Source organism: Podarcis melisellensis (genome assembly GCF_964234715.1).
Source record: "Podarcis melisellensis genome assembly, chromosome: 3".
NCBI lineage: Eukaryota > Metazoa > Chordata > Lepidosauria > Squamata > Lacertidae > Podarcis > Podarcis melisellensis.
In genome coordinates this window covers 18948610-18976560 of record NC_138530.1, presented here as the reverse complement: position 1 = coordinate 18976560, position 27951 = coordinate 18948610, and the positions used below count along the sequence as shown (strand labels likewise).

General features: G+C 44.4%; 1 protein-coding gene and 1 long non-coding RNA gene across 2 annotated transcripts in view; one reads left to right on the top strand and one right to left on the bottom strand.

Annotated features, from left to right (window-relative positions):
* The window catches only part of PTK7 (protein tyrosine kinase 7 (inactive)), a 113903-nt gene extending 90605 nt beyond the window's left edge, over positions 1-23298 (bottom strand). Inside the window, exon 1 of the mRNA XM_081903786.1 lies at positions 23091-23298. Within this exon, the coding sequence (XP_081759912.1) occupies positions 23091-23136 (46 nt within the window). The 5' untranslated portion in view covers positions 23137-23298. The remainder of the gene's footprint in view (positions 1-23090) is intronic.
* A 3956-nt stretch (positions 23299-27254) lies between these two features.
* LOC309366132 overlaps positions 27255-27951 on the top strand; it is a 29978-nt gene continuing 29281 nt past the window's right edge. The window contains exon 1 of the long non-coding RNA XR_014166536.1: positions 27255-27356. This is a non-coding gene — a long non-coding RNA (uncharacterized lncRNA). The remainder of the gene's footprint in view (positions 27357-27951) is intronic.

The following is a 27951-nucleotide window of genomic DNA, read 5'->3' as shown; positions in this document are numbered from 1 at the left end:
CCGGGGCCTTAGTTTGCCTACCCATCTCTGAAGACTGGAGAAGAGACCCTCTTAAGAATATTAGGGGGGTGGGCAGGGGAAGGACTGGACCATGAGAAAAATGAACGTAATTATTTTAGCTGCAGTTCATTCATTTTCAGCTTAGCATTCTTGTTATTAAAAAAGCGTGCCTAGACATTCAGTTGTTGCGCCCATAACCTAGGTTTTAAGGTGCCATTTAGCTCCTAGATTTCATATCTGAGTTTCTAACACTGCTGCCAAGTGAGAAAGATTCCTGCAATGCTCAGCCTCTCCATTATTGCTTGCTGGCCAAAGTTGGACAGGGAACAGCACACAACGCCCATGCTCATAGCTATCAAGTGTCCCTTATTTGAAGGGACAGTCCCTTATTCCAGCGCCATGCCCTGCTGCTGTCCCTTATTGAAGGATGTCCCTTAAATGATGTCCCTTAAATTTCAAAGGAAACAGCCGGCCAGGGAGGAGGGAGGCTCCAACTGTGTTGCTCACCCAATAAGAAGTCTAAGAACGACTGGGGGGTGGAGCTTGCATGCCTTGTGTGTGGCTAGTTAATGCAAGCTGAGGTTTTTGAATGCTGGGCGCCATTTTGTTGCACGTGATGCTGCAAACTTTGCAGTGCAAAGCCAGGCCGGGGAGCCATCTTAAACTGAGGCTGCATAGGCCTTGTGGTACATGTGATTCAGATTCTATTCAGTTGAGCCTCTGGTTACAAAGTTGGTTGGACAGTGTTCTCGAAGCTACCAGCATGAGTTTGACCAGACTGCAGGAGGACAGGAAGACTGGAGTGCCTGGAACAGGTGAGGCTGCAGGTCCCTTATTTTCAAGGCTGCTGGTCCCTTATTTTCAAATCTGTAAGTTGACAGCTATGCCCATGCTAAGTGTATCACAGGCTTCCCCTCCAGCACAACGTGAGGCACACCAAAGAGTTCTACAATATAGAGGCCACTGGGGCACTCTCTTACTTTTCACTTGGGTAGTTCTTCAACCTTGGGGGCTTGGGAAGTGCAACCCTCCAAAGCCAAAATGCACAAACCATGGTGACATCCTAGCAGAGAGGCGAGGTGTCTGAACCCAGAGGTGGTTAGATTCAGCAGAGAGCATTCAAGCTGCTATACCCTGGCAGAAGAATTTGGTGCAACAGCCAACACATCTACGCTGAACTTGCAACAAATCCTTTCTCGAGAGGCTGGAGAAGCCATGCAAAGGACTATGATTTAATTTTTGCTTGTGAATGTATGCTTCATTATCCCCCATTCCAATTCCCAAATTTTGCTAAGAGGCATGGGACTATTTCATCAGCAGTTTTACAGAAACTGGTATTTCTTCCAACATTTAGATTCACTGAAATTTGCGCTACAGTGGAAGTTCAGCAGCACTTTATTTACATGTCATGCAGATCGCAGATGCAATTACCAGCCTTCTGAAAACAGGGCTTGGGTCTTTATGTATAATTACTTTGAAGAAAGTCACTTTCCCCAAGCCTTTGGATTGGTGTGGGCTGTAATTTCATGTGCAATGCATTCACAAGAAACGAGACCTATGCTTACATAGGTGGCGTTAAACATTTTGGTTGTGTTTTTTTAAAAAAGAAAATTCTATATTTTGTGCTAGAAGCTACTGGCACACCTTTTTGAGGATAACTTAGTTCAATAGGTTTATTAAAGCAAAATATTAAAACTGCAACGAAACTGGAACGTTTGCAAAGACGCACCCCACCTGGGAAACCACTGAAAGGGCTGAGAGGAATCTCAAACTCACCCAACGTTTGCAATGAAAGACAAAGAAGGGTGCAGAAAGAGCAGATTAAAAAGGTGCAGCAGGCCCCAAATACAGTGCTACCTCGGATTAAGTACTTAATTCATTCCAGAGGTCCGTTCTTAACCTGAAACTGTTCTTAACCTGAAGCACCACTTTAGCTAATGGGGCCTCCTGCTGCCGCTGTGCCGCAAGAGCACAATTTCTGTTCTCATCCTGAAGCAAAGTTCTTAACCCGAGGTACTATTTCTGGGTTAGTGGAGTCTGTAACCTGAAGCGTATGTAACCCGAGGTACCACTGTACATAATATGAGAATAAGGTTGCAGGATTTCTGATCCTGGTACCTGGTAATACTGAGAGCCCACTTTTGAGATGGACGAAAGGCATTTTACCACATCAGACAGTGAAACTATGGGATAGCTCAGTCAGTAGAGCATGAGACTCTGAATCTCAGGGACATGGGTTCAAGTCCCCCACTGGGCAAAAGATTCCTGCATTGCAGTGGGTTCGCCTTCCAACTCTACAATTTTATGATCTATGAGCTACAAGTGTAATCTTCTATTTGTTCCACAACCACAATCCTCATTCAATAATGGAGGGTTATTATAAATTCAAGATACATCTCTTGATTTACACGAGTGCCCATGATTTGCATTCTGATTTTACTAAAACTAAAGGTGTAGTTTTATCTGCCTTTATTGTGTAGACCAGAAATTCTGTCATCCATACCTGCATATCCAAAGCAATCTAGAAAATGCCTATGGGGTAAACAGACTATTAATGGTATCCATACATCAAATATACAATTCTCTTTAACCTGTTTTCTCTTCTGCTGATCCCAAACATCAGATTCCATACAATTACAAGTTTTCAGTGATATGACATTATGCTTATGTCTCAACTGAAATTAAATGGCTGCAGAATCTGCTCTCTCCAAAATTGCTGCTTTAAAATTAATTAATTAAGTTTTCCTTAAGGATCTCTTAGAAATTTGCTGCTCATCATGCATATGAGAAAGTACTTAACACGTGTGTGTGTGTGTGTGTGTGTGTGAGCTCTCAAATCAGTACAATATATTCATTTGTTTTTAAAAGACCATTACCAGCATGTCTGGTATTAAAACTCAATTATTTTCCACACAAGGGAAATCACTGTTCAGGAATACTTTTGCGTTCTTGTACATTTCCACTGAATAAGTTCTTAAGAGGCACAGTGACTAAAAGGCATTAATTTGAACCCCAGAATTACTTTTAAAATAAAGTCAGTGCATATGTTTCTTTATGTAAGACACATGTCTGTGAACTCTGGTTTGGAGGAAAAACCTGTACAAAATCTATCCCCATTACCAATACTTTTCTAACAAAATAACTCTACAAAAATTAATTCAATATAATCTGTCCTTATATCGGTCAGTTTATTCCTTACTTAACTGGCCTTTGGGCTACTGAATCATCAACAAGCAAAATATACCAGGAACAACTGGGAGTTGTGTTCAAGATTTTTAATTCCAGTGAAATGAGGAATGCAGTGGTAAATGTTATCAGGTAACACACATTCAGAGAACATTTTTATATAGTGGGTCCTTGACCCAAGGACCACTCAATTCATCCATATTTGGAATATCAGCAAAAACAATTACACTAAGCATAAAATAAAGCCAACTAGGAGTAATGAAAGCTACTTCCATTTCTAAAACACAACCAGAGAGTTTTTACAGGGCAATCTTATACATGACTCTTCAGAAACAAGTACCATTGAGTTTGATAAGTGTGTATGGAATTGCACACAAAATAATAGCATCATTTTTATTGTTATTTAACAATGACTTCCATTTAATATAAAATTATCTGGGGCTATATCTCCTGCTAATTCTTGTAGGGTCTCACAAACCCCAATACCTTATGTAGTTTCCTCTCAATATAGTTGGGCATTTATTATGTATATTGATAACTGGTAAGTCCTGCTGAACATGGGCTGGAACACAATTTGGAGCTAACTTCGTGGTAACAGTGGCTGAGAAATATATGTACGCCTCGTGGGGTCACCAATTTGGTATTTTCTGGATACCGTTGGAATACAGCTCCCCTCAGCCTTAGACAACAAGGCCAACTGACGGAAATTATAGCCGTTGTAGTCCAACAACACCTGAGGGCTCCATGTTGGCTACATCTACCCTAGTCAGACTACTCATTTCTCTTTTAAATTCATTGCCTTCAGAAAACTATGGAGCTGACCAAACACTAAGTGGGATAGGAAGTTTAATAAATCTAATAAATAAATGGTAGGATTAGGGGTCATAATCATGTTGACAGGACAACCAGGGCTGAGTTACAATTGGGATTTGACAAAAACCAAACACGCAAACCAGGGAACAGGAAGAGAAAAGGGGGACTGGGCCCAGATAATATGGTTTTGTTTTTTGTTTGTCCATGTTGTTTACCAAGTCTTTCAGCATTTATATAATCCAAATGCAGTCTAGCACAGAAGCACGGAAAATACCTGCAAAGAGGCATTCATTTTGAATGAGAGCTAAAAACTTCCAAGTGCTGCTGCCTGTGGATGTGAAATTAAGACTCACGGGCAGCTTTCTTCCTTGGTCAGCAATAGATTCTGCCCCTCCGAGGAAAGTAATGCTTCGCTCTTTAATAGCTTGTATGCTAAGGAGGTCAAAACCACCACTTTTCTTTAATGCCAGGAACCTGGAAGCCGTAACAGCTCTGCTGACTTGCCATCTTTCCAACAGCAATTGTCCCACAAGGATCCCGTCGGCACAGACCCTGCATAGCTTGTTCTGCAAGGAACACACCTTCCCCGGAGTCAGACTGCAGTTTAAGCAGAGAGCCAAGCCAAATATCTTGACAAATGCACAAGGTCAAAGGCTGTGTATCTCAGGCTTTGGAAAGTTCAAGAAGACAGCCAGACATTCTCCTCAATTAAACTTTAACTAACAAAAAAAAAAAAATCAACATGAAAGGTCTGGGGTTTTAAAATAAACAAACAAAGGTCACACATTCCTGTCCTGAAAATGTTTAAAATGTATGTGTTCAAAATATATGGCTTACAGCTTAGCCTTCCATTGCTTAGCTGCAATGTTTTGTGCTTTAGGACACAACGGAAAGAGATCGAGAAAGCAGGGAGAGGTATGAATCAGAGGGTAAGAACATAGAAGAGCCTACTGGATCTTGCCAGCAGTCCATTAAGTCCACCATCCTCTTCTTAAGGGAGGACTGTGGAAAGAAAACCTGGAAGCAGGACCTATACACAAGAGCACCCCTCCCCTACTGCTGCTAAGGGTGAGGTCCTACAAATGAAGCAGACCCAGAGGGGTGGGGATCCAAGCAAATGGAGAGACAGAGAAAGGCTTGTGCTTCTGCTTATTACACACACACACACACACACACACACACACACACACTGCTTCAGACAATTGTCACTCCCAGTCTTCAGGCTGAAGGAGAGTGGCTGGGAAGAGACATTCCACAAGACAACAAATGGTCCCCGTTTGAAAAGCAATAAACAGCTGCTAAGAGAGGAGGGTTGGGTGGTAGACAGAAGCTATGGAACAAAGGAGAGAGAGAGAGAGAGAGAGAGAGAGAGAGAGAGAGAGAGAGAGCCTGCTATTTTCTCCTCCAGGCCAGAAAGACAGGAAGGCCACCAGGAGAAGATCATGGAACCTGATAAATGTCTAGAATGCTAAGTTGGAAGTCATTTTTTAAGTACGTGGCAGCGCTTGTGCTGCAAACAAAGTGCCCTGACTCATATCTGTTTAATATTTCCAGTGAATAGCTCTACTCAGGAACCAATGGTCTTGGTGTAGCACTCTGGTCCTGCTTCTGGGGTTCTTCTCCCAGGGATGTATTGTTTGGCCATGATGAGAAGAGGATACTGGTCAAGATGGGTCACTGGCCTGACCCTGCAGGCTGATGCCCTCCTATATCCTACCAATGTTGCACTGAGGCTTCCCAATGGTCTGGGATGCATGGTCATCAACACTAAAGCAGGAGAAACTGAGTGTTTTGCTGCTGTGGTGGCTGCTATATATAGATAATTGAATGCATCGTGCTGCATATTTTGGGCTCTCAGGTTCCTTACATCACAGAAAGTGATGCACCGAATACAAAACGCAGCAACTCCGATGAGCTCACTCCAAAGTATTAGCCTTCTTACTAGGCTAAGGCTTTTTAATTGGATTTGTGCTCTTGACAGTAGCTTATGGGCTGAACTACTTAAATTTTAGCTGGATCTGTTCCGCATAAAAGGAAGAAAACGTCTCAAGTATTTCTCTATCTCAAACACAAACTTCTATCTGCAAACTAGAAGCGAAGGAACAATCACAACACATGAAGCCAAGGAGCAGAGCAAAGCTAGAGCAATCTTCATGTGCCCAGTAACTTATTAACTATGCCAACCAATTTTTTACAAAAGCCATGTAAGCTTTGGTGTTCTCCATAATTCTTCATCAGGCAAGGTGGAGAATGCAGGCTGAATACAGTCCCTTCCAGGTGCTGCAAATACCCTGAATTTCTACAAGCCTTGAATTCTGGGATGAAGTAGCAACGGACTTATTCAGCCTGTGATTTCCATTTTGGAACAGTCTGCATGCAGACATCACGACCACAGCAGCCTAATTTTTGCATTTTGTTTCCTTGTGCAACATTTTGCATGATGAACAGAACTCTTCATCCTGCGAAACGTTACACAAAGCAGGGGATGTGGGGAAGGAGGAAAAATTAAAAATAAAAAGGGGGGGTTAGGGTGCTGTGGTCGTGAGGTCAACTTGTAGACTCAGAGACTTGAAAGCTTACCACACTTCTGTGATACTGTGGTTGGTCCTAATAAAGGCATTACTCAGCTGTGAATTTTGAAATTCTCTTACAGAGCAACAGTTGCTTTTTTAAAATTAATTATGGTTTACCATGAACTATGAATGGGGCCATTGTTTAATTGAAGAGAGAGAGAGAGAGAGAGAGAGAGCACTGAAAACCACCAATATCTAAGGCATGGTGAAATTTAATGCATCTAGCTATTTCCCAGATACGGGGGCTGGGGGGGGATGTCAACTGTGAAACTGCCCAGTTTGAATGGCAGGGCAGCCATTCATTATTTTACTAATTAAACGACACATTTTTGGAAATAGAATTTTCCATGGAAAAACAAAGTCCGCTTTCTACTATAGCTTGAGTGAGAAAATTCCATCTCTCACAGTAAGTGACCTGGCTTCATCACTTCTGAAACATCTTATATTTTGTATTAGAAACTAAGATATATAAGATAGGCACCAAATGGCTCCCTAAACAAGGGTTACAACCACCAAAACGGAATGCCTGGTTGCTATTTTGGGGCCAGACGGATCTAAAGTCGTATCTTTCAGTACGACTTTTTTGGTTCCTGAAATTTCATTCTGATTGTGCAGATTAAAATATAACAGATAGATACGTTGCTAGTGTGTGAAAGCAGTCAAGATCCAAGGATCCCCAGGCATGCATCTCCAGATGATGGAGACATCAGGCGTCATCGTGGTGTTTGGGCATCTTCACTTGGTCGCAAAGAGGCCGACAACCAGGTGCAAAATATGCCTGGCGAATTTCGAACGCTGCTTTATAACATTAGTGAAAGAAGCCATGGGGAACCTGTGGCTCTCCATTAGTTGTTGGGATTACACCTCCCATAACCCCGACCACTGCATCCCACTCTTGGATGGAGTGGGATGGAATGAAGGAATACATGAAAAAAATATGGTTCCGGAACTGGAATATTAATAATGTGTAAAATGTGCAGGGGTAAGCAAGGAAATAATAAAAGAATCAATTGAATAATTATTAAACTACGGTACAACAACACAACAAGATGGAAGAAATAAAAAAAAATTGAGACCACACACAGGTGAAGGGGAGTGGGGGGTATAGGGGGATTTATAAAAACTTCTAATATAATATTTCTAGTTGCGTTGCAGTTATATATAGCAAAGGGAAGTCTATAGCAATTAGGTATATTTTAATCTAGTCAACTATGTAATAGGCTTATGTTACAAACGAATATGGATTTTGAATTTGATGTTTGTAATTCTTTTTCGGTTTTGGAATAAAGTTAAAAAAAAAATCCCCAACCACTGGCAATGCAGGTTGCGTCAGACGCAAGCTGTTTTTGAACAATAACAGGAAAGCCAAAGGTTCCCCATCTATGAGTTAAACGATTCTAGCCGTACGTCCCCTACACACGAACACAAAATGGAATTTCTCTCAAAATACCTCCGACGGCATCCGCTTCAACAGAGAGCCCTGTGTAAGAGAAACTGTCCACAACTATACGGACACACACATATTCATAATTAATTAAACTTTTAAAATTCCAGTTTCATAGCCAATGTGAAATAGTCTGCATTCCAGTACCAAGAACTAGCTTTCAAGCATCCAGGGATGTGAATAAGTTTACTTACCAGCTATTGAGTCGCCTGTTTACTTATGCCACCCTATACCTGATAACCCTGAGCTTTGATCTTGGGAATCTGAGTGGCAAGTCAGTAGAGAAGCAGGAAGCTCACCTAAGTCCCTTAGTTACCTAAGGATATGCTCCTTTCATGTCACTTTAAAGAAAAGGTGCTGGTGGTTCAAGTTATAGGAAGTTCTAGTGCTCCTGTCCATCCATCCCCCCAAAAAGCAACAAGTGCTCTTGCTGCATATATTCTCACATTTCTGTAACAGAAAGGACTAATTTGTTGTAAAAGAAATTAAATGGAAAAGGCGTTGTTTTCAAATGCATACTCTGAGAAAAAGCTTTGGAAAGTGCGATAAAACAGAACTGCACCCCAGCCCAAAGGAGCATTTACTGAGTTATAGGAGCCTATACAATATGGAATATGGAAAATGTACAGAATTACCAACTGCAACAAAAATATTTCGTGGACAACAGACTCAGGTGGCTTAATAGTTTACTACAACGGGTTACTTCTGGATTTTGCCGTTTGCGCATGCGCAGATGCTCAAAATGACATCACGCACATGTGCAGAAGTGGTGAATCGCGACCCGCACGTGCAGACACAGGTTTCGTTCTGCTCATGTTGTGAACGGGGCTCCGCAATGGATCCCGTTTGCAACCAGAGGCACCACTGTACTTTCCTTATTTGAAGTAAGCTACAGCAATGCATATGCAAGAAGTACAGTGGTACCTCTGGTTGCGAACAGGATCCGTTCCGGAGGCCCGTTCGCAACCTGAAAGGAATGCAACCCACGTCTCCGCGTGTCGCAATTTGCCGCTTCTGCGTATGCGCGTGATGTCATTTTGCGCGTCTGCGCATGCATGAGCGGTGAAACCCAGAAGTAATCCTTTCCGGTACTTCCAGGTCGCCGCAGGATGTAACCTGAAAACGCTCAACCTGATGCAAACGTGAGGTATGACTGTACTGAAAAATGGACAGAGTGTGTCTGGTTTATGATGCAAACCTTCTTATACTCAAAAGTAGCCCCAATGAGTTCACTGGGATTACTTCAAGCATACATTGGATTGCAGCCTTAATTCTATTTGGCACTTAAAAAGTTTAAGTTCTTTTGATTGTCCACTACATAAACTTGTAGAAATGACTTGTACAGGGCCAATGCCACTGAAATGTGACCCTTAGCAATATTTGTATAAATGTTTAATGCTCATTTGCATACCAGAAGAGACTGGTGGCAATAAAAAGTGTTTACAGAACAGAGGGTCACCTCTATACTTAAAAACTGCAGACTTTGCATTCAGCCGTGCCCAGGGCCAAAATAAATACCAGGCACTAAGCACATCCAACATACTATGTTGACGCTGCCTAGGAATCTGAGATGTTTACATGACCCCTTCATGTAAACCGAAAGCATTTATGTAGCTCTATCAACCTAGGAAGCTGCCCTATAAAGGAAAAGCAAGACCAAACACGGCCTGCTCCAATTGACAACCATCTCAGATAGGTCTTATGTGAACAGCAAACTTGCTTGGGGCCAAAGCAAAATAACAAGTTGTGTTTTTTTTTCAACGTGCAATTTTTATTTTCCTTGCAGCGGGAAGCATGAATTTGTACAGGATCATGGTTCCTACGTTATTCTTCAAGTTAGCTGCTGCCTATGATATCTGAACTTCAGCTTCAGAGGTAAAGGGTCTTGTTTATACCTGCTGACTTGAGATCCATTGATTCCCCCACCCCATAAGCTATATGGGTTTCAACCGTTTATTGCAGCTAGTATTTATTGCAAGTTGTTTCTTGGCTGATCAGAAGGTGCAGACTTTTCTGAATGCATTATCTCTGCACCTGTCACTACTAATATATCATTTATGCAGCACCAAAAGCATACTTAACTGCTGCTATAAAGGGCACAATGGCGTGTGGTGAATTTTGTTTTGTAGGGGAACAGATAGGGCCAGAGGTAAATGAATATGGGGAAAGCAAAATGTCACTTAGAGAAGGATCTGAAATATTCTTCTTGAAGCTTGAATTTGTTTTATTCTGGATTGTTTTGTCTGATGTTTGAATGGTGTTGTAAACTGCTTTGGGATTGGTTCTTTAAAATATAAAGCAGAAATGAAATTATTATTTTCATTATTAATACATTTTCATTGGGGGGGAATAGTGCCTAGACATTCTGTTGTGGTGACCATAACCTAGGTTTAAGGTGCCATTTGTCAATTAGCTTATACAGTCGTACCTGTCAGGAGCGCAGCCTACACTCGAGCAGGACTCGAGTAGGCCCAGCCTACACTCAAGTAGGACTCAAGTCTACACTTGAGTAGGACTCAAGTAGCCTACACTCAAGTAGGAATTACAAACATCAAAACATATACCGTCATGTGAAAGACAACGATCCCATGACTGCAGTCAAGGAGCAGGAATTCTAACAGCACCTTGGTTGCCGAACGCCTTGGATCTCGTACGTTTAGGCTCCCAAACGATTGAAAGCCAGAAGTGAGTGTTCCGGTTTTTGAACGATTTTCGGAAGCCGAACGTCTTGCGCAGCTTCCGACTGGCTGCAGGACGCTCCTGCAGCCAATAGGAAGACACGCCTTGGTTTTCGAACGGTTCTGTTCGACTCCCGGAACGCATTCTGTTAGAGAACCAAGGTATGACTGCGTATCTGAATCTCTTAACTCTGCTTAGCACGAGTGTTCACGAATACAAGGAAGGCGTCTTCAAGAAGCAACCTACGCTATGAAGTACATTGCAAACTACTCTCCTTGCTGGAAAGGAACACAGAGCCTGTTCCTCTACATTTCAACCCTGTCTTGAGCAGCAGTGACTCTTGGGAGTAGTCCAACCCACCTGAAGGGAACCTGCTGTTCTCACATCAGTTCACCGTCTTGCCAGCCAAGAGACTCCAGAGATGTGCACCTGCCAAACAATGTTATTGCAATTTATTTGGTGCTTTCAGCACTTCAGAAAGGGCTGCCTTATTGCATTTTAGGAAGCAGGTGGCATATGCTAACACAATGGCCTTGAGATGTTCTATTAATCAAGGGCAAAATACAACTGGGGCATGAGGGGAGCAAGGCTTGGTCCTGTCACAAGCCATATCCTTGGAGTCTGTCTCTTCGATTTTGATGCACAACTTGCAGCCGCCAGACCAATTTCTTGGCTTGTGAATTCTGCCAGCCTCGCTGCAGAGGAAAAGTGCCCGAAGTACAACTTGTCAGGATGACGGAAACTAAATGATTGCCTCTCGAAAATGAGAGATGCTGTGATGGTAGAACGTCGTTTCACTTGGCCTGGGAATACAGAATTCTTGGCTCTTAAGTGTCCAAGGACTGAAGTTCTGCAACCCCATGGCAAACTCCATCTAAAACCAGCTGCTCTAAGCCATGGCACGGCTTTTACACTTGGCTTAATATGCCTGAAGTCCTAGCATTCTTAGCTCTCAAATCTCGGGAAGTAGTACAGGCACGATGTAGGTAGTCCACGAACATTTCTGCCTTTGCTTCAAAGATAGATGAGCTAAGCCAAGGAGAAGTGAGGTTGCAAAGGTTAGTAACTCTTCCCAAAATCATCATCATCATCATCATTTGTGATAGAGTAGGCAAAGCTTTGTGGCCACCCTGCAAGAGCTGAATCACAGACTCTCCCTATTTATCATGAACTACTCATCACTAATTGATGCTGCCAACATTCAGGACATATTAGATTGACGTGTGACTGGAAGAGAATTGGTACAATTATCCATTGCAAGCTAAGCCCTTCTCCTGGTTCGGATTACTTTTGAACACCTACCAAGATAAGCAGTTTCAATGAAAAGTGTGTTTGTTTGTTTGTTTGTGTGTGTGTGTGTGTAAGCAGTAGGTCAGCTTCATGATTTTCCACCACCTGCCATTCTGCATGTGAAGTCCCTCACAGTCTCTGCAAGCTATCTTATCTGCATGTCTTCTTCTCCTTCAACTGTAGTCTACTAGCAGTCACACTCCATCAAACTACAACAAACAGAAGTGGGGGGGGGGCCTCGGTTATCAGCCCTGCTGATAGACCTGCTCCATTTAGATCCTCCCCGTCAAACTATTTCCATTCAAGCTAGGAATTGTGAGAACCACCAGGTAACTGAGCTTGTTTTCCTCATCCCTCCTCACCCCCTTTTCCTTTTGTGTTGTGCCTTTCAGGTTACAAAACAAGCACGAAAACAAAAGGAATTCTCCACATGAATCAGTAATCTCGTACTAGAGACAGGCTATCGCCTCTCCAATCGAAATGCTCAAGGAGATCTTGAGAAGGCAAATGAAAGTGAGGAATCAACTGAAAGAGGAGGCATTGTAGTAACGGAATGTTTCAATGAATTCCGACGATGCCTCTTGCTCAGTCTAGACTCTAGATACAGGACAGAGAAGGTGTATGACTGTGTGTAGAAACTAGCCCAGTGTACAAAAGTAGTATTTGTTGCCCTGCCCACTTTTGCCTCCAGCCCTGCTATTGCCATGTGGCCCTTGGAAAGTTGCCCAGAATGGGAACAAGGCTTTTGGGCTGACCTAGGAATTAAAACAAGGAGTTCCTGGGCAGATTCCTAGGGTAGATTAAGGTTGTTCCTTAGAAGGGAATGTCATCCCCTGGGATTCAGTTTACCCAAGAACTACCCTAACCAGATTTCAGCAATTACTGAGTCAGAAGGATTAGCGAATGACTAGGGGGGTGGAAAGCATCATTGTTTAGCCAGGAGAAAAGGATCTGGCTATCTACCTGGAAAGAGTAACTTAAACCACAAACCTGAGAAGCGGAAGTTATGTATTAACAAGGTTATTGTCCATCCTGTTCAATGGGAATCAAGTGAAACTAAGTGATCCAACCCAACAGCTTTCTTCCTAGCGCAATATAATCTATTGGGGGAGGGGGTCAAAAGGGGGGTTGCTTATAAAAAGAATTTTAATTTATGACATAAAGACTTCTTGCAAATAGCCTGCATAGAGAACACTGAGATGTCAAGGAGATAAAGAACTGCACCACTTTTAGAAGACAGTTGAAGGCAGCCCTGTATTGGGAAGTTTTTAGTGTTTGACATCTTGTTATGATGCTTTTATATGTGTCGGAAGCCACCCAGAATAACTTACACCCAGATGGGCGGGTGTACCGGTAGTAGTAGCAGTAGTAATAATAATAATGATGATGATGATGTTTTAAGTCATATTCTCTGCTCATTAAGTCACTGAAGGGGGAAAAACACATTGTTCCTTTTAGGTAAATCTTATTTTCTCAAGACTCCGCTTAGACCTGCTGACAATCACTCTGCTAATTAGCAGAAACAAAAGGTGCATTTGTGCAAACTGCTTCTTAACTAGCCTGGTCCCCCCCCCCCCAGTCAGATAACAAGCAGTGCCCAAACACAGCTTTTTAAAATGCGGAAAGGAACAGAGCTGCAGCTCTGAATTATCGGTTCTTAGGGCAGAAAAGGCCCTTCCCACAGACACATCCAGCATTGCTAAAGTGCAGCCTTGTGGTATAAACAGAGCTGAAAGCGACAAACATTTCATTAAACCGAGCGGACGAGAATGCACATTCCAGTCAAGACGCTTTGCGAAAACAGGAGAGCTTTCAAGTGTGTTCATTAGGGTGCCAAAGAAAACACAGCACTCTGCAAGAGCGTGTGGGAAAAGAGCCATTTGTGAATATCGGCAACCTACAAGCCGCCTGAAATCAGGGTGGAAGCCTTGCCCTGCTCAATAACTACTGGCAGGTATGACAGACTCCCATTGCCCCATGGCCAAAAAGAGGGGGGGTTTGGGGGGGACAAGAATCTGAGACTGTTAGCAAGAGGCAAAGAGAAGTTCCTACCCTCTGGCATCTAACAATAGAGGCACGCAACCTTACTTATGTAATCCTGGTGTAAAAGCGCCGCCCTCCTATGGGTTAAGTACCCACAAGGTAACTACTCTCAAAATGCACTTCAGAGTCATGTTTCCAGCATTCCTTTCCCTCCTGTGGTTATGCAGAGAGTAACAGGATGAATGAGAGGGCCAGAGGAAAAGCATGAGAATGGGCTGCAGTGAGGTAAGGCTGCAAGGAGGCAAACCTGGAAGGGAGGAAAAAGCAGCAGCAGCAGTCTGGCAGAACTGTTCTCTTTTCTTTTTAAGATCCCAGTCCAGTCGGCAGCTGGCTGATCCTAGAACCCTAGAACCGTAAAGTGGGAAGGGAACCCGAGGGTCAACTAATGCAGGGATGTCCAATAGGTTGACCAGTCAATCACAGGCTCCTTTTCCTGGCCCCATCCTCCATTTGTGCATGATCGCTAGAACGGAAGGTGGAATTTTCACTGTGAGGCTGGTTTTTTTCCTTAGTGATCTTTTATCTATTGGTGAGCAACTTTCCTCCTTTGATGAATTTTGACATTTTCCTTCCCATTTTTAGTATCCCCCTGTTTTATTTACAACACCCACCCACCAAAACCTGGACTTTTCTCCCTTTAAAAAAAGCTCAGCAACTTTGACCCAAACCCCTCAAAAAAGGAGTACATCACTGCCAGTTTTTTATTCACAGTCTCTTGGGAGCTGGACATTCCTGATCTAGTGTAATGCAGGAATCCTGCCAATTAGCCGTCCCTGGGTGGGCTTGAACCGCCAACCTTCTGATTAACAGCCAGACGCATGGACCCGTTGTGCCACTAGGGGCAACAGCTATGAAATTAGAAAGGCATTCTATAGAGAATGCTGCTGAGTAGTCCACACTTTGTGGTGTCCGGAAAGCATTCCCCGAAATGGCAAAAAGCGATTGGTTCAAGAGCCCACTGTGTATATTGCAGCAGTCATTCTGCTAACAGGAGCCCCCAATCTTTGAGAAGAGTCAATTCCAATGGGTAGCAGCTTGGGCCAGCAGAATCCTTGCAGGGTATGCATCTGTCATATACTGTCTTGCGCTGTCAAGCTTGCACAGAAATGCCAACTCTCCCCCTTCCGGCACGGCAAATCCTGCAAAATCACACCCCATGGTCATTGATTTTAATGGACGCTGAAAAACCAGCTGACAAAAATGCCCAATGAAAATATATTGTTAGCAACCAAGTGCCACACATTTCCCGAATAGACTCCATGTATACACATCCCGTAGCAGCCATGGCTGTGTTCGCACACACCCCAGTTCTCATACCCATAACAGCACCAGTCAGCCTTTCAGATGGAGAGATTAAGTTCTGGTTCTTCTTTCCTGTCCCAGACAAACAAGTGGCTCAAGTCATCCGGTTGTGCTTTCCCGAAATATTCAAAGCTTAGATTTTGATTAGCATTCCATGCAGGGGGAATTTTCATTTGTGTCTCAGCCACTACAAACACTGCTTTATATACTTTTAATTACCAAAGATGGTGCACTGATTATGCAACCTGAGGACATATAAAAAAAATAAGAGCCTGCTGGGTCAAGGCCAGTAGCCTATCTAGTCCAGATTCCCATTCTCATAATAGTAAAGGTAAAGGGACCCCTGACCATTAGGTCCAGTTGTGACCGACTCTGGGGTTGCGGCACTCATCTCGCTTTATTGGCCAAGGGAGCCGGCGTACAGCTTCCGGGTCATGTGGCCAGCATGACTAAGCAGCTTCTGGTGAAGCAGAGCAGTGCATGGAAATGCCGTTTACCTTCCCGCTGGAGCGGTACCTATTTATCTACTTGCACTTTGACGTGCTTTCGAACTGCTAGGTTGGCAGGAGCAAGGACAGAGCAACGGGAGCTCACCCCGGCGCGGGCATTCGAACCACCGACTTTCTGATCAGCAAGTCCTAGGTTCTGTGGTTTAACCCACAGCGCCACCCGCGTCCCTTATTCTCATAATAGCCAGCCGGATAACTAGCAGAACCTGAGGACAACAGCACACTCCCTCCCCACTTGCGATTCCCAGCCTTTGGCATTTACAGGTATACCGTGTCTGACAATGGAGGTAAGATCTATTAAATGCGGCTAGTAGCCACCAAAAACTTATCTGCCTTATCTTCTCTTAAAGCCATCTGAGTTGGTAGGCATATATATGGACTCTTGTTTTCCAGTGCAAAGGGGGAAAAAGGAAAACTAGGAGACCATTAGGAGAGTTCTCTGCACAACCACAGGCCCAAAAGTAAGTAACTGAAGGGGGCTTTGTTTTTTTTTTTTAAGAACATCTGGTTTATTAAAAATGACCTTTCTGTGTTTGCCTCCATTTATTTAACTGGGGAGCTAACTTTCAAGGCCAATGGTACTTTGATCACTCAAGCAGGCAGAATGTGGAGCGAAGTGGGAGTGAAGGCAAAAGTGAAGGGGGTACCTGGGATGCAGCAGAAACAGAAATAGCGGGCAGAAAAGGAAGGAAGGGAAGAGGAGATCAAAACTGAACAAGGCTCAGGAAGACCGTACAACAGGAACAAAACAGCAACGGGACCCGAAAATTGTTTTTTATACTTTTGAAGAGAAAGAAATAACCGGGGTGGTAATGTCCATTCAACAATATTGGCGCATAAAAAAGCATGCATGCATTTTATGGAGAAGTATTCCTCCCCCCCCCCCCGCCCCTTGCAACTTACAGAACGAGAGTGGCTTTAAAGTAAGGAACTATGCAGAATCTAACACTTGGGAGGAGCGCTTCCTAATAGCTTTGATTCCCTGCTCCCAGGCTTCATGTCCTTCTTGACCCAAGAAAGCAAGCTAAACGGAATGAGCACTAATTGGATGAGACCCGGAGAAATGGGTATCATCTGCTTTGAATCAAAGTTGTCTCGCTGATGGCCCACTGCCAATATAGTCTAAACCAATACATCCATTCACATGTAACTCTAAGGGTAGTAAACATGGACCCCTCCAAATATCGTGGACCACAACTCCCATTATATCCGACTAACCCATGAAGGATGATGAATGCTCTGCTTCCATGCCTGAAGGCAGTTTATGCTTCTGAATACCAGTTTCAGAAAACCACAGGAGGGAAGAGTGCTCTTGTGCTCAGGTCCTGCTTGGGCAAGCATGGCCAAACGTGGCCCTCCAGCTGTTTGGGGACTACAATTCCCATCATCCCTGACCATTGGTCCTATTTGCTAGGGATGGTGGGAGTTGTAGTCCCAAAACAGCTGGAGGGCCAAGTTTGGCCATGCCTGTGCTTGGAGGTTTCTCACAGGGTTGGCCACTGTGATGCTGGACTAAGATTGGTTGTTCCTAGGTCCAATGGGCATGCTGGCTGGAACTGATGGGATTTGTAGTCCAAAGCATCTGAAGGGCACCACAATGGCTGTTGGGTCCCTGGACATATTTCCCTTGCATGTTTCACTTTAAATACTTTGGGGTTTTGTTTTTGTTTTAAAAAAGCAGAGCAGGATGAGGACACTTTGAGACATCCCACACCTCCTCCTCCTCCTCCATCATCAAGCCACACAAAGGAGTGCAAGGAAGGGTTTGTCCTCAAGATAGTGTGAAAAGGGGGAGGATCAGATCTCTCATTCAGCTCAAAGTATGACCTTTATCACAGACATCTGCAGGGCTACTCCTAATATAGTTGCTTCTTTGAGAGGGCAGAGCATTCAGAACTCACACTTGCTGAATGCCTCACAGGTGGGCAAACAATAGCTTTATTTGCTTGTAATAAGATCCACACTCACAGAGCTACACTCAGCCATGCTCAGGGGCAAATCAACACCCAAGAGCTGCACTAGCTCTTTGAACTTCATGAAGGCGACAAATTTCTAGCATCTTGTACGTTACTCTTGTATGAACTCCTTTTCAGGGGCCTTTATTTGCTACCTATGGATTGTAAGCATCATGTACGTGGCACCAGCACACCGTACACAGCAGATTTTAAAATAATTCACTTGCCGAAAAGGTGAGGATGTTGCCTGGGTATGAGCTTGCGTTTTTTACCTGGACAACAGATCCCTTTTCTGTGAAAAGCACTGGAAGTGGAAGCTAAAATGTTTGGTCTGGCATTAACGCATGAATCAGCAGTGAAGGCAGAAAACAAAGGGGACACCTTTTCCGTTCTTTACAGTAACACAGAAAGCATGGGGGGAAACTGGGACCTAAAAGAGGTGAAAAATCCACAAAGTTCTGTATAGTAGCCCAAGGTTTGTTAATTACAACATAACAAAGTTCAAATGAAACATGGGAATTTTTCCAGGCTTCATACCTAGGTGAACAAAGCAATGCTAGGCAAGGAATGCGGCATTCTACTACTGACTAGGCACACAAGCCAGGCCTCCGCTCTGCATCCCCCTGCAGATGTTACCTCCGGTGTTAAGGGTAGCATAAGGGCTGCTTTTACAACTTAACAGCTACCTTACTTCAAAGGCTTCTTCCATTCCATCCAGCAAGCCCACATTGCTGCCCTGTAATTTCAACTAATCACACCAGCTTCATTTTCATGCATTTCCACCCTCCTTTCATGGGTTATTCTTGTACTTGTGCTTACTTGCCCTTGGCATCTATTTTGAGGAACAGCTTAATATTTAAGAAGTTCAGAAATGTAATGGGTTCAGCCGCATGGTGCATTTTCGGCATCTACTGGAAATAATGTAAATATCAAGTCCTAAAGCGGCAAGCCAGACGCAGTCGGCGGCTGTTAACATTTTCCCGTTTAAAGGTTTAGAAAGATGAAGCACACCCATCAGGGAAGTTAGGGAGTGCTGCAGGCGTCCTGTATTTTACAAGAAATAACTGGGCTTTTGTGATCCGTTTCAGATGTGTTGTACTTGCATTCAACTAGATCAGGGTTTCCCAAACTTGGTTTCTCCAGTTGTTTTTGGACTACAACTCCCATCATCCCTAGTTAGCAGGACCAGTGGTCAGGGATGATGGGAATTGTAGTCCAACGACAGCTGGAGACCCATGTTTGAGAAACCCTGAACTAGATGCTCTCCTCTGCTATATATGGAGAAAATAGATGGACACTTTTCTAGCCTATCAGGCCCTTGCACTGGATTCAGGTGAACATTCAGACATTCATGTGACTGAACTCAGAAGATCACATTTATTTTCAAGAAAGTTTACTCCAGGTAGGTGTGCATAGCCTGCAGCCTAAGTTGGATGATCTCGGGTCCTCCTGGAATCCATGATACAAGCTGGTTATAACTTTAGTCCACCGAGTTAAACTGGACTCAAGTTCAACAGCCCAAATCTAATCAACTTGTCCCTTCCATGCAGATGCTCCTAAAGATGGCCAATTCTCACTGCTGATCTCTCATAGAATGGTAAGAGTTGGAAGGGACCACAAGGGTCATCTAGCCCAACCCCCTACAACATGGGGGTTCAAAACTCTTAATGATTGGGAATTGTTGATATTTGGGTTGTAACCAACTTCTGCCTGCACAATAGGACTTCCTTCCCCCCATCTGCTCCAGAGAGGCAGATGATAATAATAAGACTGGGGATGCAGAGAGAGGAGAGGGAAGTCATTGTGCTATCAGGACACCTCTGCTGGATACAACCCTTAGGGATTACAAGAGCCCTCTGCCATCCGAAATATAAGAATCCCAAAAAGGGTGATGAATGAGACTATGAACAGGAGATCAAAGTTCTCAACATTTCTGCCTGCAGGTTCTTCCCACCCAATATTCCAAGTGCAACTTCAGTGCTCCAGAAAATCTTCAATGTGGGGTTCCGCAGGGCTGAATCCTACCCCCTACGTTGTTTAACATCTACATGAAACCGCTGGGTGGGGCTATCGGGAGGTTTGGAGTACGTTGTCAAGAGTATGCTGATGGCACTCAGCTCTATTTCTCCTCTACATCTGCAGGTGAGGCAGTCGAAGTGCTGGACCAGTGTCTTGCCTCGGTTAACGGACTGGACGAGAGCCAACAAACTGAAGCTCAATCCAGATACGACTGAGGCACTGTTAGTGGGTGCTTCCCTAGACTGGATGGGTGGGAGATTGCCTGCTCTTGATGGGGTTACACTTCCTCTGAAGGAGCAGAGGTTCATAGCTTGGGGGTACTCCTGGATCCTTTGCTGTCACGCGAGGCTCAGGTGACCTCAGTGGCCCAGAGTGGCTTCCATCAGCTTTGGCTGGTGGCCCAGCTATGCCCCTATCTGGATAGGAATAGCCTAACTACTGTTGTCTATGCTCTGTTAACTTCAAGGTTAGATTACTGTAATGTGTTATACATAGGGCTGCCTCTGAAGACAGTTCAGAAACTTCAGCTAGTGCAGAATGCAGCAGCCAGGTTGCTCACCGGAGGAAGGCGGTCTGAGCATATTACACCGATCCTGGTCCAGCTGCACTGGCTACCAATTAGTTTCCAGGTCCAATTCAAAGTGCTGGTTTTGACCTATAAATCCTTAAACAGCTCATGACCGCAATACCTCAAGGACCGCCTCTTTCCATATGAACATACATGGACCCTGAGATCATCTCCGGAGGTCCGGAGGGTGGCACCACGAGAACGGGCCTTCTTTGCAGTGGCTCCCCATCTGTGGAATCTTTCCCCAGGGAAATTCGTCTGTACCTTCATTATACACCTTTGGGTGCAAGGCAAAAATTTTCCTTTTTAACAAGGCCTTTGGTTGATTTGATTGACATCCTGTGCCCTTTTAAAATTTGGGGGTTTGGGGGGGTGGACATTGGGTGGGTGGTTGTTTTTATTTTGATTATGTATTTCGTGTTTTTCTATTTTGATTTTATTTTGTGAACCGCCCTGAGACCTCCAGGTATAAGGCGGTATATGAAGTCAATAAATAATAGATAATAATCTAAGTAAGAGGGCAATTCTTCCTCAATTCCAAAATAGCCTACAGTTGACCTTACAGTAGAGCAGTTTTTGGGGATGCACAGAGGGGGAAGGGTAGAAACTGAAAGTCCCGTTGTGGAAGCAGATTTCCACTGTGCCAGAAGGCAGACATAAATAGATGCCACTCTGTGTGTATATATAGATATATTGAGATTAATTTTAAATTCAGAATGAGATTTCCCACCATTCTAGGTACAATATCCTGAAAATTGAATATTGCACATGCACAAGTTATGGAACTTCTAACACAACAGCCTGCATGGTATTTTGCATCATAAGAGTATTCTGGGAACCATATATGAAAAGCATTAATTGAACAACACTGGTAAGAAAAGCTGAAAAATACTTTCCACTGTGAAAATTCTACATTTTTTACCACCTCAAATGTACCAACTTTATGCAACTCTCTCTTGTGTGGCAGCACAACATATGAGTAAGCATTTCTATTGTTCTTTGGAAGGCAAATGTGACTGGTAAAAACAGTAATAGGTTATCTCGTCTTATTTTGCACGCACTATACCAACTAATTCATCATCACATGAAGCAGAAAGGTAGGGCTCCATTAGATTATCCTCTCCAAGATCTAAATTGCTGTAAGAACTTTCTCTGACTTGTAATATCAAAGAACTGCAACGGGACGTCGTCTCTGCAGTTGCACAACATGCCAAATATTGATTCAACATACCTTTCTGCTTGTGCTAGTTATATACGGGTTCAATCCCTAACATAGAGAGACTTCACCCATAATCAGGTTCATGACCTGATGTCAACACTAGGAATCAGTCATTGCATTTATCAGCCAAGTATGTGGGAGAGAGCAAGTGCTTCTCTAATAGAAATTGTTCTGAAGAGTTTGTTGACGACTGAATTAAAGTAATCAATTCTCTGCTGTAACGAGGTTCAACAACTAGGTCTGCAAAGCAGTTACTGGAACTTTAATATTCAAGGTTATTTGTTCTTGAAAACACAGTAACATGAAAACTTCTGCTTTGTCTCCATTAGTCTGAGAACCAGACAGTCGATAAATTCAGGATGCATTCCCCAAATCTGCAGTGCCACCCAAATCCAACAGATTCATTCTGAAGTTTGAGCCCTACAGCTTTTGTCCTGGCGATTAGGCTGAAGCTTATCAGAATGGCCCCAGTAGTTTCAAACTCTCATTAATGGAGGCGGCTGCAAACCAGAGTTCTGCAAAGCTCCGGGATCCTGCGGACATCTTACCGAGGTTTAAAGCACTCCAACAAAGGGCACAACCTCCTGCAATTCTCCCTCGTTGTGACCAACCTGTGAAGAAACTAAACCAACTACTTTCCTACAAAAGCCCTTCCTTGCGCTGAAGAAGCAGCCAAACAACCTAGGTCGCAGACGGGACAGGAATGTAATTTTAAGCTCCTCTGAAGACGCCAACTAGCGCCTGCTTCCCAAAAAGAAGAACCATTGGGGAGGAAATAAAAAGTATTGGCGTGTCTTCCCCTCGTTCCTCCAGCCAGCCAAAGCTCTCCCAACCCCTCTCTCCCCGCTCCTTGGAGCAGTTTTCAAACCAGCACGTTAGAGGCAGCCAGGAGGAGGGAGGAGGAGGAGGAGAGACGTTGCCTGGCTCCCTGCTCGGGCAAGATCCCGCTGTTCAGTCTGAATGGCACCGAGCAATTGCTGGGCTCGCGTCTAACGAGGCAGGGAAGGAGGGAGAAGGGGAAGGAGGGGGGGAAACGCGCCCTGTTGCGGCGGGTGCAGAACCAAGGAGACGGGCCGAGGGATGGGAAGCGCTTCGGGGACCAAGAGGGGCTTTGAATGGCTTGAAGAGGGAGAGAGAAAGCGCGCGGCCGCTTCGCAGCTCCCCTTCCGACGCCTCACGGGCGGACACAAAGAAGCCCCGCGCGGAAAGGCAGGCGCCCGCCCGCTCGCTCGCTCTCTCTTCCACACACACCCGCGAGAGGCACGGCTCGCACTTTCTGGCACGCGTTCTTCGGGGAAGACGCGCAGCTCGCCTCTCCACACAAACCCACCAGTGTCCAAGGCAATGCGTAAAAGCGCGCTGCTCGCGCAAAATGGGAAGGAAGGAAGGAGCCCCGCGCGGGGTAGCCGGGCGATGCATCCTCCCGGCCTCCGAGGCGGGCGGAGAAGGGCTCCCTCTCTCTCTCCCCACACCCTACCCAACCCACTCACCGAGAAGCAGGAGGAGCCGGAGCCCCCGCGCCATCTCCGCAGCCATCTCGCGCTCGCCGCCTCGGCGTCCCCCTTCTGCTGCGCCCCGCTGGCCACCTCCGGCCCTCGCTCGCTCGCTCGCTCTCACTCCATGCCGCTCGCAGAAAAAGAGCAGCTCAGGCTGCGGCGGGACTCTCTTCGCCCAGGCCGGCCCAGCCGCCCAACCCAGCCCCGCTCCGCCCCTCGCACACCCGGGACAAGGAGGAGCTTCCGGCCCCGGGAGGAGCAATCCCGCTCCCTGCAAGGCAGGCCGGAACCCACCGACCCTCCCACCCCACCGCGCTCCCCTCCCCACGTTACCTGCCCGGCTGCCCAGCGACCCCTGCCGGGCTTGGAGGCGCTGTTCTCGGGCGGGGAGGCCCGAGGCGCGCGCTCACCTCTCGGCGCTCCGAAGGTGTCCCAGGTTCTCTCGCGCCAACTTTGAGAAGCAGCTCCCTGCCCCGTGTTCGTCTTTCCCCATTCCAGATACCTGGAAGCCACAAAGAGGAGGTGTTCGTGGGTGCCTTGGCCAACACAGAACTGGCTTTTGGACACCAACGTGATAAATACAGAGTTTGACGATGGGTCCCAAAATCTTTCCTGTGGCTGATCTTCAAACTACAGTGGTACCTCGGGTTACATATGCTTCAGGTTACAGACTCTGCTAACCCAGAAATAGTGCTCCAGGTTAAGAACTTTGCTTCAGGTTAAGAACAGTTTCAGGTTAAGAACGGACCTCCGGAACGAATTAAGTACTTAACCCGAGGTACCACTGTATTATTATTAAATTTGTAGACCGCCCTTCACATATAAAAGTTTCCAGGGCGCCAATTCTGTGTCCTCTTTTCCAAGCTAAAGATACCCAGCTCCTTCAAACGTTCCTCATAAGGCTTGCTTGAGCAGATTCCAACTAAAGTGTTTAATCAATGCAAAGTTTTCTGCTTCCGCAACAGAACTCTTCCCCACCCCACCATGAACAGCCAGTTCCCTGCCCAAATTGCACTAGAGCGTTCAGTGAATCCCCAGAATCACAGAATTGTAGCGTTGGAAGGGACCCCAAGGGTCATCTAGTCCAACCTCCTGCAATGCAGGAATCTCAATGTGGCTGATTCTCAGTGGCTAGATTCTGCCTCTGCTGCTGAAGGCAGTTTGGCTCTGCTGGGAATCACAAGTGGTGAGAGGGCTGCTCTTCTGCTCAGGTCCTGGTTTTGGGCTTCCCAAAGGCATCTTGCGTGAGAACAGGATGCTGAAATAGGTGTGCCACTGGCCCAAAGCAGCAGGCTCATCTTATGCTTTTAGGTTCTTATAAACTCATCCCAACTTTTCACCCCCAAGAGATGAGCAACACAATTCTTCCAAGGAATAATTCTTCCAAGGAAACAGATCAAGGAACCTCCAGTGTACTGTATATTTGAAGCACTCTGGTTAAGACCTTGAAAAGCGCAGAGTCTGGCTACAGTCTGTAACCAGGGATGAATGAAAGTAGCTTCTTTGGAGGAGGAAACCACATGCCCTTGGGGAAGTAATAAATAAGTTAGTTCCTCTCAGTCTTCCTGACAAGTTGCTTACCAGATGTCTTGACTCAAACCATGACAATAGTCTCTCTGGTCAATGGGCTTTTATTTTAGGCAATCAAGGGTTCCAAAGTAAGTAAAACTGGGAAGTTCAAAATTGGTTAAGTTGGTTGTCTGCTGCTGGACAAACTTCTCAACCACTTGGAAAGTTTTCATGTATGCTCTTGCCATAGGTGGCTTGCTAATCTCAGGTTTGGTCTATGTATATATTTCCCCCCTGCTTATTACCTGCGAGTGTCTATAAATGGTTTCTACATCCTACCCGAACACTTAAATTATTGTTGCATTCATATCACACCTGTATGGGTGGATTTTAGCCTGCCAGGAACATGACATTGCAGTCTCCTGGCCTGAGGATACTTTACAGGGGTCTGCTAAAACCATTAAAGAAACTAGTCTCCAGGCTCTGAGAAGTTTTCCTCTCTCTGATCACTGGCAGAGAAGATCAAAGGGCTCTGAGTCCTATTCCATTTCTTTATTGTCTCAAGCTGGGAACAGCAGGGCGGGTGACAACCCTATTTCCTTTCCAGGCTAGCAACTAGGGGTTAGGCTATAAAGATTATAACCTTTGTTCATGTTCTCACAAGATGCTTACTGTGTGGTAAATGGCCTTTGTTACCTCAGGGAGTTTTGCATGCTGTTCAATTGCAGGATAAAGAGCCATTTACTCCCAAGAATTTGCAAACTGTGGCATTTCTTCTCTTTCTCTTATAAAGTACATATGAAAATACTTTGGAGTTTAAGGAAAGTTATCCTCACTGAAGGCTACCCATAATACCAGGATAAAGCTGTTCATTTGAACACTCCCACCTGGTAGCTATCACTGCTATTCACTTCTGAATTTTAAGGAGAAAATATGTGGGCTAATACTTTGATTGAATTATAAGCCTCTATGTAGAATGTGTTTGTGTGTGCATGATTAATTTTACCCCCAAATAAACTAGCAGGTAGTTATGTTTACCCTTTCTTACCCAAGCTGAAGGGAAATGTATAAAATATCTTAAATGATAGTTTTGAACACACATCCTGTACACACACACACATCACAATTGGGTTGCTTGTAAAAAAGTACAAAAGCAGCCAGACTTCTTTTAGCACAGGCGAGTTCTGCACTCCCTAGGTGTCATCAGATTCTTTGGACCAATGGGCACATTTTGAATTGTGAGGCTTGTGGGCGCCAGTCACAAAATGGCTGCCATGGCTCGTATCATAATATAAACTAGCTGCTGGGAGAGGGCGTGGCATAACACACAATTAGACCATATAGTCATTGAGCCCGGAGCTGGAGAAGACAAGCTTGCCCCATTTGCATGTGACAGTCCTTTGGATAGTTGAATATGGCCACAACTCCTGTCACCACTAGCCATGTTGGACTCCAAAAGCCATCTGCAGGGTCCAGGGTTTGCCACAAAGAACACAAAGAAGCTTGTTTGCAAATGTGGTGGCTTTGGCAAATAATTCACTTTGAAAGTCTGTGTCTAGCCTTCATATTCTTACATGATGATGCTGTTTTTCAGGCAGAAACACAGTAGGTGCCTCTTCCTTCTGTTGTGATGTTATCTCATACTGAAGGGTGGGGGGCATTCCTAAGGTGGAATTAGGGTCAATACCTCACAACTTGAATTCCTGACTCCTTTGTCCTTCCAGGACCAGAACACAGCAATTTAGAATCTCACACTAATACGTTGCCAACCCAGGAAATTCCTGTTAAGCCCCTTCACGTCATAAAGAATGCTGACTTTAAAAGGTATCCCTAATACAAACCAATAAACCTTAAAAGATGACTACTTTGTGGACTGAGATAGCAGGGTTGCTGAGTTTGGTTTTTTTCTTGGGCGTTTTTCTAGCTGCACATAAGAGCATTTTCATTAGAAGACGACAGAAGGTTGTGAGGTTCCCTTGGCAGTAGGGGGAACACAGAAATCATTACATGTTATCAGTATTTCCACAGAACAAAGGGGCGTTTTTTATGTCAGAAATATTAATTTAACAATGGAAGGGGTGCCCAAACCAAGTGAAGAAATTCAATTGAACGAGGGTAGGGGAATAATGGATTTCTCTTGGATATGTATTAATGTACTAAGATGGTTAGGAGGGGAGAAGTATTTTAATGGCTATGCATATCTTCACCACTTGCTCTCCTAGCTTTCTTAATATGGATTGTAAGGGAAAGTGAACCGAATTGAGCATAATGCATTACAGTGGGATTCTATGAAGCCCCATTGAATTCAGCAGGGGGTACTACCAACTAGGTAAGACAGCACACAAGAGGAGGAGGAATGTTTGTGGCCTGGAGTTGGAGAGTTAGAAGTTCATATATTAATTCAATATAATCAGTGATATATTTGGACTACTGCAGACTTTTAATTTACCTAAGCCAGGTTTGCACCAGCACTGCAGGATAGCTTTATTTTAAATGGTTTGATCCTTGCACTGCCACTTGCTAGATAAGTCCCAGGTCCCTTTCAGGTAACTAGGATGCAGGCAGGACTCTTTGTATTCTACAAATCTACGCAAAATATAGAATTTGGCACTCAATACAAAATTCAGCACCCCAAGAAGCTTACAGATAGGTAGCCGTGTTGGTCTGCCATAGTCAAAACAAAAAAAATTCCTTCCAGTAGCAACTTAAAGACCAACTAAGTTAGTTCTTGGTATGAGCTTCTGAAGAAGTGTGCATGCACACGAAAGCTCATACCAAGAACTGGTATCTGAAGAAGTGTGCATGCACATGAAAGCTCATACCAAGAACTAACTTAGTTGGTCTTTAAGGTGCTACTGGAAGGAATTTTTTTTGTTTTGACCAAGAAGCTTAGTTTTTGCTTTGTATTGGGTTGAGCAAGTTTCTAGTCTTGGCTGCAAAAATAAATGGGAAGGTGCAATGCAGTGCCTCACAAGTCAGAGGGGGAATTCAGCTTAGCTCTCAAGAGAATTTTCATTACCTTGAAACTTCCCAGAACCACCAAATTATGCAAAATAGATGCACATTTGCTTTATCTGCATAACAAACAGATTACAGAATTCACCTTTTCTTGACACAGAACTTTGACGTTTTGTGTTTGCTTTAAATAAAACAAGCCCTATGGCTACACCACCCAGGCCCATTGATTTTAAAATGTGGAATTAATCCATACAATTTTTATTCAATTCTTAAAACCCGATTGTCTTATTGCTTCTGTCAGGTGCCTGGACTACTGATCTCCTGTTAAGTGTTATCTTCATATATCAAGATGACAAATACATTTAATGCCTCTGCCTTTGTTGCATCA